Below are 16235 nucleotides of genomic sequence, written 5' to 3' on the forward strand. Positions count from 1 at the left end.
ACAGAAAGTTCCTTTGTTCGAATCGTACGCGGAGAGTTTTGTTACCTTCACAAACCCGCATGTTTAATCAACCCCAAGTAATATTCGCAAGGTCAGATACAGTTTGTAAATGGTTTGTGTTCTGCTCTTTTCAAAATTGCTTGTTGCCATATCTATAATGTAAAGATTTTATTTTAAAATCTGTTTTGTTTGCAAGCCATCAAATACGGACGCTTAGACTTCAACCGCCTGTGTACATATTCACAGAAGCATGTATGGAGAAATTAGGACAGTTTATATATCACAATGATCGATACTACACATGCAAAAACACCCTAGAGTTTCTAGATGAAAGAACATGTTCTTTTAATCCGAGAATTGTAGAAACTCATAGCCAGCTTTCTTTGAAGTGTTTGTTGTTTAAAGAAAAACATTTATGTAAAGTCGAATAGCAATACTAAACGTTATAATACATTCAGTTATTTGTTGAGAATATATTTAGATGTTTGTATCGCAATCGTTTCGTTTGAAGTACTGTGCATTCTGGAACATGCGCATGGCGTTACAAGCAGTCACAGCACAATGTTAGCGGGCGCCAGGAGCATGTATTACGTTGTCAAGGCACATCACAAAACTGCACACGTCAGGTATTCGCGCTGCCACTGCGCAGTGACTTGGATCTAAAACTGATATCAATCAGTGCAATGAAAAAGCGTTATTTTCTCAACAAAAAAACCAAATTGCTGTTTGTCGTCAAAGCCCTACCTGTACTTGGACAGCGTTTTTTCAGTTACAAAGACTTTGTTCTTGGTGATGAGATACTACTGCTGATTTTGCACGTAGCCTGTTAAGTTGCCATAGTTACCACATACTAAAGTTTCAAAGAAATTGTGTCACAATGTGCTCAATTCTATTTTCATATGTTACATGTAAAATAAACAGAGATATAGATTTGCGCGCATGTCATTTTTTGTGGATTTTAACGATATGGCTTCATAGATCCCCGGCGATATGGGAAGGATGTTGGCTAGTTTCTCATATATGTAGACACACTGTATTTATTCATGGCTATAGGAAGAAGTGTAGTTTCGGATAGATCTGCCACAGATAGTTAAACTCTACCTGGATTTGACAGGAAATATTTCCGGATTACTACACCCAGAAGGCTACAGTGTATACTTTATGGCCCAGACACTGAGGCTTCACATGTGCATCATTTGAATAATTTAGACAGCAGATTGGCTTCATACTGACATCAGGTCATTTCTTTCTCATCGAACAGCTCATATACTGCTCATATACATATGAACATTTTGTTAGAGGTAAGGGTGTGGAATTTGTGGTATATCATGAGCGACGGAGGATGATTGAAACTTGTTGCACAGAAAGGAGTAAGCGTGTACCCTAGAAATAGGTTGCACACGTCGTATCCATATGAGAAATCGAACCCAGGACTTCAGTATGACGGTTTAATTATTAGCCACCTGGCGTGAGTCGTTCAGAAAACTCGGTGGTATTTCTGTGTGGTGTTCAAATCCCGTGACATTGTTAAACCGGTAGTTCCTCACATTGTACACAGTTTGACAACGACCTCAAACTATTTATATGGCAGACCAACACGCTACCAACTGCACAGTCCTTCACATATCCTAATTGAGTGGTGGCTTAGAATGTTGGTTAAAGCGTTCGCTCGTCATGCCGAAAACCATGGTTCGATTCCCCATGTGGGTACAATGTGGGAAGCCCATTTCTTGTTTCCCCCGCCGTGATATTTCAGGAATATTGCTAAAAGCGGCGTAAAACTAAACTCACTCACTCGATCACTCACTCGCATACTCTGATGATCATGTCATGGCTTTTCGAATCTGAGGTCGCGAATATACAATGAGGTCGCTAATATACAATCAACACATTGCTCAGAGTTGATGGTCAAGGTTGCCATGACGCATCGAGAAATCAAACCTACCTCCGAATAGAGAGCCACACGACTTCATTACAAATTTCTGCTTGTCATCAGTACCATAATATAACGAGCTTAGTCACTGTTTTCCCTGAAAACATTTTCTCAGTTTCTAGTAGTTCTTTCTAAACAGCAGCTGCATTGTGCTGGGATCATCAGATGGTAATGTACACATCGTCGGTGAATGTGATATCTCTCGTTCAACCAAATATTCCATTGGCTGGGCGACATATCTTATCACTTATACTTCGTCTGTTGCCGGCCACATTCGAATGAAACCCTCCCCGGGAGGAGGTGTTGTTTATTGCCACAAGAATTGATAAGAAGTTCGCTCATTAAATATATGATGCCTTTGTTTGAAAACAATACAGCCAGTTCCGGCTCGAAGCTGCAATCATTCTTATTTATCTATGATTGCAGCTTCGAATTGTTTTGGTAGACTTGCACACGTCTCTGGTGTTGAAATTAATACTAGTAATTTAGATGATAATTTCTGAAAATAATAAGTAGTGAACTCTGCGTTATTTCTAGACCTGCCTCTTTGGTATAGAATAGAATTACGATGTGTTCAACATTACAGCCTTGGAGCAAGGCTGTTGTTTGGTGTATTTTGATACGTCATTAAATATTGGCCAGTACTCCGAGTTTTCTATATGGCCTGTGTATAGACTTGCACACGTCTCCTACGTGTGACTGGAAACTGATGTATGTGACACGTGTGAACCAGCCATTATGTCTGTATGTGCAAGACATAATCTTCAGTAAGCTTGAACAAATGTGTGACAGTTAGCTGTCTAGTCAGTGGGACTAATGAACGTGATAACTACCCTGCATGGATTAGTGTACCGTGTGGTTACCTTCCCATGGAGATGCCTCCGTACCTCCATAAAATACATCCTTAAACCGTAACAGCGTATTGACCATAATGTCCACACTAATGTAAATCGGGATGTTACTACAGTACATGCTTAGTGTGCACTGCGGTCTGAAGGCGGTTGTCTGCAAGAGCTTTCTGGCTTTTGTGTTCGAGGTCCGAACCAACTTGGCTGACACATGTGATATAGCAGAGCCTAGCTGGCTGGTGATTAAAACCAGAAATCAGAAATCTAACAAACACGTGGCCTTTGAAGTGAGTAAGTGAGTTTAGTTTTAGGCCGCACTCAGCGATAAATTTGGCTGCGGTCAGCAAATAGTCTAGACTTGAAAACCCTGTGATCAACAGCATGGGCATCGATATACGCAAATGGGATACAATACCTTTGAACTTATTTTGAATTTTTGTCACTTAATTTAAGTAAATTTTCGGACCACACCAGTGGTCATTCTTTTCCCATGGTAATCATGTGTGGGTATATAGGATGTGATGTTAACAATATGGCTGCAATATTGCCGTCGTGACGTTAAATAATAACTCACTCACTCACTCACTCACTCACTCACTCACTGTGATGTTAAATACTGCCCAATGTAATGAAATTACTTACTCTAAAGCACCAAAGAAAACACCGCTGGTTAATGGAAGCATACGCATCTGAATAACAATCATGAAAGTCGTCCTCGGACCAATGGAGCCGATTCACTGAGTGACAGTTCTAACGCTTATGATATGAATAAAGCTGTCACAGATTGTACAAGCAGAAACCATTAATAGGCAAAAGAAAAGAAAATCTCATTCTACCCAATCTGAACATTCGTTATACTGCTGAAACCTTACGTGGGTCTCTAAGCCAAATCCAACAAGGAAAGACCATTAGCAGAGCATTTCATCACGGTCCGTCACTTGGAGACGTTCGTTTTCTACCGCAGGTTGATTGTCAGCCAGGTGCCTTCGATCGGATAAATCGGTTAGCATTTGACCGCGATGGGAGGTGCAGTCAAGGTTAATTGAAAGCTTTCACTCCTTGTCATCTGGTCCATACGTGATGCGTTTCATAAATAAATCCGGATGATGTTTCAGCTCCCTCCACTTTGTGAACTGTATGTACCGTTCAGAAAATTGATTCTGAGCCGTGCTCCCAAGTCCGTCTTTTCTTCAATCTTTCATAATGAAATGTATTAAATATTTTTTGGGTGGAACGATTGTATTAGGTTCGATGTCGACCCTTCCAACTTTTAATCAAAGTATTTTTGTGAACGGATTTCTCTACGGGGGCGGACTTAATATCAATGCATTTACCAAAAATCAGCTTTGTGAATTTTTTTGGCTATTGTATTGTTTCATATGTCGCAGTTTTATGGGCGTGGGGGCACGTGTGATGCATGTGTGTTAAGGTAATAATTTGGTTGTTCTAGATATATATTAATGTATTCCATCATACTACTTGCATGGGCAGGATTCATATTTAAAGTTGCCAACCGTAGCGAACGCGTAGATGGATAATTTCGTCAATAATGTCGCACACACAACCAGACATAGATAGATAGATAGATAGATAGATAGATAGATAGATAGATAGATAGATCAAACAACTGTTTATATGATTACGTTCCATATCGCGTGTATATATAATGAGGGAGAGGAAGAGAGAGAGGCGGGTTGGGGGAGATTTTTTGGTTGGGTTGGTTTTTAACGCCGCACTCAGCAATATTCCCTCTATATAGCGGCGGTCTGTAATAAATCGAGTCTGGTCCAGACAATCGGCATGTATATCGTTCTGCGCGAGTGGGATAAGATACAGAGTGCCAACCAAGTCAGAACCATGTCAGCGTCCTATATGTACCTAGTACTTAAAAGCAAATGCCCTTTTAAATAGGTTCAAAGAACTGTTTATATGATTACCTTCCACGGCATATCTTGTATACCAGCAACATTGATTCATTGTTCAAAATTAACTGTCCTACCATAAAGGTATCTCATCACCATGGCACAAAGGGCCGCTTATTTCAATGTAGGTTCTTAGTTGTGGGCAATACTGCAAATAGGCAGTGCCACTAATTACCCAGTTTGGAATGGTTCGGAGGAGTGTATTTATCATTTGGAGAAGACATAACACGGAGTCTGGCACGTGGTTTCAAGGTCGCTCTTGCCTCTTAGGTGCATTATCAAAGTGAGGTTCCAATGTAATCTACAGACTGGCGCAAGTTTTGATTTACTGTAGCTTGGCGAACAGGAATATTTATTGGTTGAAAGGATTACAAATGCTTATCAAAGGAGAAACAACATCCGCCCACGATAAGGAGCGCATATATATTAATCCAAATGAAAATAGAAAGTAATTCCAACTTAGTTCATCGGATGAACATGACTTTCAGGAAAAGGTGCACCGTATGTTGTTTATTGAGGACAACAGGTGTATATTTTTTCTGATAGCAGGCCCCGGTAGGAAGATACCACTGGTGTTACAAAGACATTTGAAACAACATTCCTGTGTGAGAAATATAATGATTGTGACAAAAACACTTCACGAGGTTAAACGTAAAGGAAATAGTTCAGTATACATGTTGCATATCCAGAAACATATGTATGTTTGTTGCAGAGAACGTAACATAACCAGCCTTTAACTACAATCCCGTCTCTATCCTGAAACAGGAAATACCTGATTCCTAATTTTATCCATATCAGAAACCTTTTTGGTCAAGGTGAACCCTCTGCTAAGGGACGAACGCCGTGAATAGAATACTGACGTTTAGTGATAACCGAAAGTAAGGGAGATTTCTAATGGTATTCATATCAGAAACCTTTTTGGTGAAGGTGAACCCTCTGTTAAAGGAAGAACGCTGTAAACAGAATACTGACGTTTAGTGATAACTGAATGTAAGGGAGATTTCTATTTATGATAGTATTCATATCAGAACCCCTTTGGTCAAGATGTAAACAACGTGTTAAAGGAAGAACGCCATGGACAGAATAGTGACGTTTACCGATGACCGAATGTAGTGGACAATTTCGGACGCAAAGTAGTTTATTTTAGTTCAGAAAATCTCGTTCACACAGGATGTACAAGGTCACGAATTCACAATCGGATGTAACATAAACAAATAAAAGAAGTAATGTTTATAATCGGAAGACGTATGTGCATATCGCAGGAGCAATACTGTTCCATTTCATTCTTTTTACCATCGCTGTTGTCTGTTTTCAGTTCTCGGGAGTTGATAAAGCAGGCTATCCTGGACAATGATTTCATGAAGAATCTTGAGATGTCCCAGATCCGGGAGATCGTGGACTGCATGTATCCAGTGGAATACTCTAAAGACAGCACTATTATCAAGGAGGGCGACATGGGCAATCTCGTATATGTCATGGAAGGTACGCTGTAGCTGCACATCCAGCAAAGATCCCACCAATTATGCATGTATTTCAAAGTAACTTTCATAGCTCTCCAGTGTAAGTATTTAAGGTCAGAACCTACTACTGTTCGCTATTTTTGTAGTTTTAAACTAAGCACACGTGAGTGAGTTGGGTTTTACTCCACTTTAAGTAATACTGCAGCAGCACCACACCAGGAATATCGAACCGAGGTCTTTGCCACGACGTTACCAGAAGTGAATTTGTGTCTTACTTCCTGGCATTGTGTAACATGTTGTACTGGAGCCTGGAAATGTATCCCGGATGTAATGCAAGAGTGCTTACCAACATCTTTACAACATGTCTAATACATAAAGCAGCGGCAGCTGCTGCAACAGTTACATGTTTACATATGAGTGGTGAGTTAGCTTGACCTTTTTGTGGAAGTTTCGGGATGAGATTGAAATCAGAAACGTTTGAAACTAGACTGATAATCCACACTGTCAAAAACACGTTGCATTCCAACACAATGAGACCTCTGTGTTCAATGAACTCACTGTACGAGTGATGATGAAGGATTTTCCCAAGTTGTATAGCTTCACGGCCGTCACCCAGCATGATACTGTTCTATCGTACCCATCTCAGCCGTATAATCACTTCCCAATTGCCCCTGTGTATGATAACGACCTTCCGACATACCTGGGAAGCCAGTTAACATTCCCTGTGTTAAGGAACCCTAACACAAAACAACCATAACCTTTTGCTCCCTGCTGACGCCAATATCCTTCATGGTCAGACAGATGGACCTTGGTGCTAGACCATCACATTACAGCAATTGGGTCTCAGCCAACCTCCAAGTGGTTTGTTAATGCCTCTAGCATATTATTGTAACAAGTGAGCATCTTTCAAGTACATGCTACACCAGGTTAATGTAGGGGTGATTCATCAGTTGTGGATACGGATGGGTGGCAGTACAATGTATGTGTTTACGGTGGGGATTCCATGTGCTTTTATCCATTTCAAATACGGCAAAGAATTTTAACAACCTAACAGTAAATATTACGGTGTCAATAATCATAGGCAAAAATCATTACTTGTAAAATATTCACATAATTTACCATTTTGTATTTTGAAATACAAAGAGATTAAGACATTTCTACTTTATGTCGAGTACATTTGGTACATTTGGCATCTTGGCATGAACACTTCAGGTCATCGGAGGACGTTGAACAAATCTGGAATTTTCTTTGCGCTCGTTGAATATCCATTCCCTCTTTCCAGTTTACGGTGATTCCCAAAATCAATTGGAAGAAGATTAAAGGTTAACATATATATAAGCTCTGCAGGTGGAAGGAAATAAATATGGAACATGCACATGCAAGAGAGGCTCAAACGATGAAGACTCTTTTGACGTTCCAAGTGTTGATGACAAGCAAAAACGCTTCCCTCATTTTCCACCTGTGTTAATCAAGCAGACCATCCCATAAAATTTAGGAATACATCTTCTTTACAAACTGCTGCCACATTTTAAAACCGTTCTTACGTCACTGTTAAAGCATTTACGCATTTCAAAGGCTCTCAGGCGCCCGTTGACTATTAATATCGTCTTTTGCTTAGAACCTGAATTGTTGTGCAAAGTGAATTTACACCCCTTGAGTGTGTCGACTGGACTTAATGTGGCAAAGCGGGTTTTCATATCCGTCAAGTGATGCCAAATTAGCAGCGTCTTGCAGCAATGCGTCTCAAACCACGTTGATAATTAACACTAAGAATATGGACCATGTGTATGGTGTAAATCGTATATCGCGTAAATGGCTTCTAAGCGCCATACTCTGTGACTCTGTGTTCTTAACGTCTCATTATGATCCAAGATGACAATTAAGTTCGATACTTGTCAGATAAATATATTACAGTCGAACCCCATTGTCTCGAACTCGGTTGAGACGAATTCTCGGATGTGTCGAACTGACATCTCGGTCCCTGCCGATTTCCTTATATTTATCATTATTTTTACCCTGATGTGTCGAACTAGATGTGTCGAATTCCCGCTTGTGTCGAACTCATTTTAGGGTCCCCAAAGGCTCTAACAAGTACAAATTTACCCTTTTGTCTCGAACTGTCAAAGCTGGTTGTTGCAACTGAAAACTTCAGTCGCGCAATCGGAAGTCATCCTCATAAACGTGCTACCTAAAGATCAAAAGTAACGATTAACGGACTCAACAATCAAGTGGCATGTTTAACTACGCATCTATACACACATTGTCAGCACACTTAAAAACTGAACTTTACTCAAACAATTAACCATAATTAAGTTGTTACCAGTGACACGTTGATCACGGACCGACAGGATATCTCTAAACATATGCACCTACTAATCATATGCACCTACAACATCCCCTTCGTATGTCTGTATTGTAAGGTTGAAACTCACTTCGCATTTGCGAAGCTAGGGATGTAGTCCTGTGGTGAACCCCCGTTCCATCAGTTCGAAGGTTTTGATTGATAATTCTGAACTTATTTGTTACCACATTTCAATATTTCTGCACCGAATGGTAGTTTCGAAGACGAACAAATGAAGAACTCTCATTCTCAAGAGCAGCTTATGGAATCTAGGACTTCACAGCGCTTTAAATGTTTCTTGACGGGTTGTTGGCGCTTCAGCTAGAAGATAATAAACAGTTTTTAGTGCCCAGTTAAGACCTTGCCGATCAAAGGCAGGGGGAATCTGCGTGATCTGGTATGCAGATCTGGTAGGGATAAGTCACGCGATCATAAGGAAAGAAAATGTTCAACCTACCTGAAAGCAGCTTTACGCTCTCAGGCGTTTATTTCAGAAGGAATGGATGTCGATTTGTATATTGGCGATTAGGACAAGAAAAAACACGATGAGACCACATTAGGATATTTAGTCAGGGAATAGATACAAAACTCACTGTCAATTATTCATAATCCTTGTCACATTAAGGGTATTCGAACTCAAGCGTTTACTATTGTCGGGATTGCCTGACTCGGGGAAATGAAACCAGTTCCGTCTTTCGATATATGCCGATGGGAGTCTGATTTGGGCAGGGGCACCTGCAAGACCTAGCCATCGTGGTCGTAATGGATCAGGTGGTGCCACTCACCAAATAATGGCATGTAACACCCCTTAGTCTCTGAATATATAGTATTGATTGTAACAAATAAACGTATTTAAATTGAAAAAGAGCCGAGGGAGACCAGAGATTACCTGAAGAAACACAGACTAGCTTCATTTGGTGTTTTAGCACTGCAGAGAGGGCTTGGCAGTAGGAAAACTAATATGCCTCAGGGACTGTGAGACAGACTACCTTTAGTCATGCATCGTCGTTGAAAATATCAGTAACTGAGTAGACTGGTTTTTACCATAACACATGGTCACATATGTCTCGGTCATACACCTAGGTTATAAATGAATGTAGCACCTCAACAGCAAACATAGAAAACAAAGGCACGGTTATACAGCGGTTGGGGCGGTTTCCTTACGATCTATATCCAGGTTCGATTCCCCACATGGGTTCAAGGGGGGGGGGGGGGGGGGGCGACTGCGGTGGGGGAACCCCTAGTGGTTAAAGTATTTGCTCGCCACTTCGAAGACCCGGATTCCCCACATGGGTAGAATGTTTGAAGCACATTGTCTGGTGTCCCTTGCCGTGATATTGCTGGAATATTGCTAAAGCGGCATAAAACTAAACTCACTCACTTCCCCATTTCTGGTGTCGCCCACGGTGATATGGCTGGGAACGTTGTCTTCGGTGTTTCGGCAAGCCGATACGTTTAGATGAAATTGCTGAAATCTTGGGTCATGCAATATACCGTTTTGTTGTGGATAATTTTGTTTCCGTTACACATTTGTACCTGTTTATGTGAAATATATCTAAATCCATGTTATTCCAGATGGCAAGGTGGAGGTATCCAAAGAAGGCCAGAAACTATGCACAATGGTACCGGGGAAGGTGTTTGGAGAGCTCGCCATTCTGTACAACTGTACAAGGACAGCCACAGTTAAAGGTATGCCATCACGCTTTCAAACATTCACGACACGTGAAGACTCAGGTTAGAATTGACAGACTTTCTGGTCCAGACTGGATTGTTTACAGACGGCTGCCATATAGCTTGAATATTGCTGAGTGTGATTCTGAAATATTATATTGCGCTTTCAGTTTTTGGTTCAAAATTTTGTGATGCATGTGACTGGCATTGATCGCCCCAATGCTGAGCAGGTTACACTGAACACGTGTATCTTTGGTACATAGTAATTCTGTGGTGTTGTATCAATACCACCAATGGAATGTCTACCATATGGCAAATGTATCCCACTGTATCGTGCCTCGCCGATATTATCCGACATCGACTTTCTTTTATGAACAAGATGACCATCGCCTGACCCCTATAAACACTCTTGCCTGACCAGTAGTCGTTGTCACACCTTGACTGTCTGGATTAATTAAGCCAAACATGATTTAATAACTCCAAGCCTCAATGACTATGAATTGGGGCGAAACACGAGACCGGAGGTATGTGTAGGACATGTGAGAATGAATTATGGTTAAACGATTTATCTATTTTGTAAAACGTTACAACAGATTTTTTCGAGCCACCTCTACGGAATATCAGATTGTCGACCACTAACAAACTCCTCATACTTGTCATGGCGTCGATATCAATAGAATGTCGAGAAAGGCTCTGAGCCTCTCTGAGTAATCAATTACGCCAAACCCGAGATGGAGAGTTCATATTGTAATGAGATAACCGTAGTGGCCTTTGGCGGAACAGTGTCATTTCCAGGGCTTTGAAACGTTTTTAATACCCGATTTCTTGCAGAATCAATATGGCTTATGAATCGCCAATTTTACACACTTTGATTATATGGTTCCAGACTTTCTACAAACTGGAGTTAATATTTGTCATAATTACTTTTTAATGGAAGTCCGTTTGGAATAAATGCCGAAACGTCCACACCTTCACCACTCACATCAACAATACATGAACTAAGACTGGCATCTATTTTATTTATACGTGGTGTGGAGTGAGTGAGTTTAATTTTTCACCGCACTCAGCAATAGTCCAGCTATAAAGTGGCGGTTTGTATATAATCGAGTCTGGACTAGACAATTCAGTGATCAAAAGGATGCGCATCGATCAGCCCTTTTGGGAACCGATGACATGTGTCAAAAACGTCAGCGAGCCTGACCACCCGATCCCGATAGTCGCCTCTTACGACAAGTAGAGTCGCCTTTTGTGGCAAGCATGGGATGCTGAAGACCTTTTCTACCCGGAAGCTTCAAATGTCACGTGATGTGGAAAGAATATTACGTTGTCCCTACTTTTGTCTCCCAATGAGTTTTCATTCTGAAGTCAAATGATAAATACAAGTATTTCAATTTTCCCCAATGCTTTGGAGATCTATTACCTCCTGTGATAAGCAACACAAGCAACTCCACCACACAACACCACAATCTCCCATACACAGAAATCAGGTGGCTTGACCCTTTAATGAAACATCTACATCGCAACAAATTTAAGGTCTGTTTCAAAGTGAAAATTGAATTAAATACGCTGCACAAATATGTCTTTCATAGTTTTCGTTGGTGATAAGAAATACGTAAATAATACGTGATTGCCCAAAACTTTGAAACTGAAGTTGAAATGTCGTGCACCCTGTCAACACAAACTTTTCTCGCGTACTTTACTCACACGAGAGGACGTCAGTCAACTAGATTACAGGACAAATGCAAATCATTAGAGAAACCAAAATCGGAATGCCAAACGGTCTTACATTTGCGTTAATGCCACACAAGGTCTTCATTCAAAGTTTATAGGGTATTATCCAGTGACAGAGGACACAGGAACATAGCAAGAATTGATCTGACCAAGTTCACGCAGTCAGATACTCCAGATCCATCTCGTCAGGACGCACTTGGAGGAAATGTAATTGTTTTCTACTATTGATATCTTTCCCAGTAAGGTTTATGTCGAAGGAGTTAGGCCATCAACATCCATTTGTAGGAAGCACTATTAGTAGTATATTCCGTTTGCAAATGGGTGGTCGCATTGTTCAGTAATTACGTTATGCTATTATGCATAATTTTAGAAAATCAGTTCCGTAGTGCACAATTATGCTTACATTCGGGAAATATGGGGACAAAACACTCTGTAATATAATAACATGTACACACATTGAAGAAGGTCTCAAACACTGTCGCTGAAATATTGCTGAGTGCGGGGTGAAACAAGAAACCGAACCAAACTGAGTCTCAGGAGACCACAGTATGTACTATTGAACGTACATATCGTGATGACACCGGGTGTTGGCGAAAAAAAGTCCCCATGCACGGTGTTCACCTGAAGAAGGTACATTTTTACGCCAGCAACAAAGAGAATTGGACACCATTTGTATCAATGAAACGTCAAAGAGTAGCTTCAAAGCTGTCCCTTGTGAGATTAAGGCCATGCTGTTCCTGAACACATATCATAAAATCCAACACCACTAGGGTGAATAATAGGTGTCGGTTCACGGGAATTTGTAGATAGCTGGGTGCAAACATAGATTTAAAATGTTGTTGTATGATACTTGTGAGAGCACGTTGACTATGCGGTAGATATTAACGTTGATAACATGGTCCGTTTGGTGGCGTAAATAAGTTTTGAATAAGGAACTCTTGCGTCGAATTAATTGATTTACCCCATGTCATCTGATTCGTCCGCCCATCATTCGTGTGTCCGTGCGTTAGCTGGCAGATCATTTACGTGATTTTCTATAACTATAATTGGCGAAGCTCTGGATACCGATATGTTAAAACCAGTACGGACCTCAGGCCACGATTTTACCGTATATTTAATCTACTGCTGACATTTAGGCTCCTAAAGGTGTCAAAATATTTGAACGATTATTTTGTGCTTAAATATGTAAATTTGTATGAAACTCTATCATTGTGTTGCTACTGATACACATTTAACTTTCAGTTAAAGGAAACCATTTAAGCTATTATTTTTATATAGCGTCGACTAAAGTACATTGAGTATGCTGCATATCCTAAGATAATCTAAACGCTTAAGTGACCTCTGTAAACTGCATGTCCAGACGCAGCACTTCATGTGCAACATCAAGTAACATTGTCAAGCAGCCTTGGAATAAACGTTTCATTGCTGTATACAAACGCATCAGGCTGCACAGGTTGGTGACATGTGATAATTTTAGACAACGCATCAACCTATGTAACACTATAAAGCGGGTTTCGCCACGGGGCCATCATTACCTTAATATAACTCACTTCTAATGCTATCATATGAGGCATATTTCCGGGCCTGTGTAATAAATACGGTGCGTATAAATACGTATAATTAATCTGGAAAAGAAGATAAAATATGAAATACCATGGAAGGCAATTTATCATTGCCTCTCGACATGTCATAGCTTGTGTAATAAACACGGAATCCACATACTTCATCACGGTAGTGCTTCCATGCTTGTCCGTGGCAGTGATATGGGAAACCTAACTAACCCAGCAGCTGCTGTGAAGGACGGTGTAATATTATCTGTAATAAATGACTGAATACACAGACTAGATGTCGAAACAACCAGTCTACGAGGGCCACCTTATATTGAGACCTCATCAGGAAATGTTATCACAACCCATATCATTGCAATGCAATTAAATACTTACGTAATGTACATTTTGTTTTTAATTGAATTTTAGTTTTTCATTGTTGTTTTCTTTGAATTTTACTATTTCGATGTTGTTAACTGTGCTTATAAAGAAGAGACTTTTAAGGAACTTCGGAAGTAAGGAACTATATTGTTTCTTTACCGATGTATATATTAGTCGAAATGGAACCATGGATATAACGAAATGAAAGTAGTGGTTGATTTGTGTAGACCCGTATTTCTGTGTATACGTAAGATTTGGTGAAACACGACGTTTAACACATATTTTGTGTGTACGTCTCTCAAAAATGTGGTAATGCAAGCCGAAAAATAGAATACTGTATCTGATATTCAACATAAACATGTTTTGAATGTCGGTGAAGTGAATCATCTGATCTCAGGTCATACTATATGTAACATTCGTGGGCATATTGGGAGCCTTCTGGTAACTCCGCCTTTTAATGTAATGGAGCAGTAATTCATTCTTCTCTCTAATTACATCTAAACCCCAGCATCATATGTCTTATTAGACGCATAAATCACGAGAGTCGGACAGGTGGATCTGGGTTGATTAAAGAGCAGTGCACTGGCTTAAAAAAGAAAAGAAGTATCGATGTTTTCCGTTAAAATACCACAGGCCTCCATATTAATTGGCACAATCGAACTTGTACGTCTATTATAATTGAGGATCCGGAACAATCGCGCGATTGTGTAGACTTACAGATGTGAACGGTTTCTTAAAGAAAGTGCTAATACTTAAGCGTCGTCCAGTTTGGACCTGGTACAGGTTCGGCAACAGAAGTTATGTGAGGTCTAGAATATTCGAACACTGATTCGGAAACATCATACATCGATGACTAGTTATTAATACACGACACGATGGCAGTGTCAGAGCTTTACTTGCATTTTATAATATGCATTTAACAAAGACACGTCTTATGTTTCAGCGTTATACAACTGTCGGCTATGGGCGATAGACCGAGCATGTTTCCAGAGTATTATGATGAAAACTGGTCTGTTACGACACTCAGAACATATGGACTTCTTGCGGAGGTACGTCACAGTGTTGGCATGTTTGTGAAACTGTTTGCAAAGAAAATATGTTATTTCTAAAATACAAGGTGTGACAGTTTAGTTTCACGACGCACTCAGCACTATTCTAGCTGTATGCTGGCAGTCGGTAAATAAGCGAGTCTGGGCCACACAATCCAGTGATCAACAGCATGAACATCGACCTACACAACTGGGATATGATGACGTGTCAACCAAGTCAGCGAACCTGACCCCCTAAACGCATCCTATGACACGCATGGCTTACGGATGATCATTTCTAAGCCATGACTTCACGGCTATCGAATTGCAATGATCAGTCGGAGAATTTAAGTCACATGCCAATCAGCATTGCTCTTATTAGCAGGAGTATGTAGCTCGGAGATTGCGTTTAAGTGAGTGAGCGAGTTTAGTTTTACGCCACTGTTAGCAGTATTCCAGCAATATCACAGCGGGAGACATCAGAAGTAGCTTCACACATTGTACCCGGGTCGTCGGCGTGGCGAGCGAACGCTTCACAGGTCTACCCAAATGACCCACGCTGCTTTTAAACATGTCATAACGGTGTCGATAATGATAATATTTAATCAAAGAGCTGGCGGTGCTGTGCTGACGTCGTGATGGATTATATAGACTAGGAACTTTATCCCCTAAAAAACTGAAGACGTCAAAATTTTAAACATCAACCGCATTCTTGTTTTGATGTCTTGATGTTTCCAAATGCAAATTTAAATTGCACACGTCTTGGAGGAATTTGACGTCTAACTATCAAAGAAAAACGATGCTCTTACACAGTTTATGAAAATAAGACCTGAGCTTTGACAAGACTGCTCTTTCATTACTAGTGATTAAGGTAAGTAGATGAAAAAGAGGTTCGTGATTTCGGCTTTAATTGGCTGTGGATTTAGTTATGAGGCTTCCCGCTCGGAACACGTGTCTACAAATTAATACTGTTTTCCCAGTAGGACCCAAAGTTCAGAGTATATCTATTTTACACGCTTTCAGCGTCTCCAGACATATGTTGATGTGTTGTTCTTTGAGCTACTTTCGCAGCATCGTTACATTTGATAGCCATGGCTAACATGAACCATCAGTATGTTAAACATAAACCATGAACATCCATGTAATACACGTATAGGCGTTATATGTTTATGTCTCATACCCTTTCGCGATTTAGTACTACCTGGCATGTGGATATGTTATTAACTATGTGTCATAGCATCTTGTTTCTATTACTGAATTAGAACTTCGATATTAGTTTTAGTTGAGATGCACAACTCACGACAAATATAACTAAATATTTTCCAAACATCCTATACAATATACAATCTGAGAAATGGAAAAGAATGTTATTG

At 40.3% G+C, this 16235-nt stretch overlaps 1 protein-coding gene across 3 annotated transcripts in view; it reads left to right on the plus strand.

Moving 5' to 3' along the window:
* Window positions 1-16235, plus strand: part of LOC137284908 (cGMP-dependent protein kinase 1-like) — a 114650-nt gene that overhangs the window by 66856 nt on the left and 31559 nt on the right. For all 3 annotated transcript variants that reach the window (XR_010956929.1, XM_067816953.1, XM_067816952.1), the window contains exons 2-4: window positions 6019-6185; window positions 10080-10193; window positions 14778-14883. Coding sequence is in view for 2 of the 3 variants with exons in the window: in XM_067816953.1 (XP_067673054.1) it covers window positions 6019-6185; window positions 10080-10193; window positions 14778-14883 (387 nt within the window). In the remaining variant the exon portion in view is untranslated. The remainder of the gene's footprint in view (window positions 1-6018; window positions 6186-10079; window positions 10194-14777; window positions 14884-16235) is intronic.

This window comes from Haliotis asinina, chromosome 5 (genome assembly GCF_037392515.1).
Source record: "Haliotis asinina isolate JCU_RB_2024 chromosome 5, JCU_Hal_asi_v2, whole genome shotgun sequence".
In the NCBI taxonomy this organism is placed as follows: Eukaryota; Metazoa; Mollusca; class Gastropoda; order Lepetellida; family Haliotidae; genus Haliotis; species Haliotis asinina.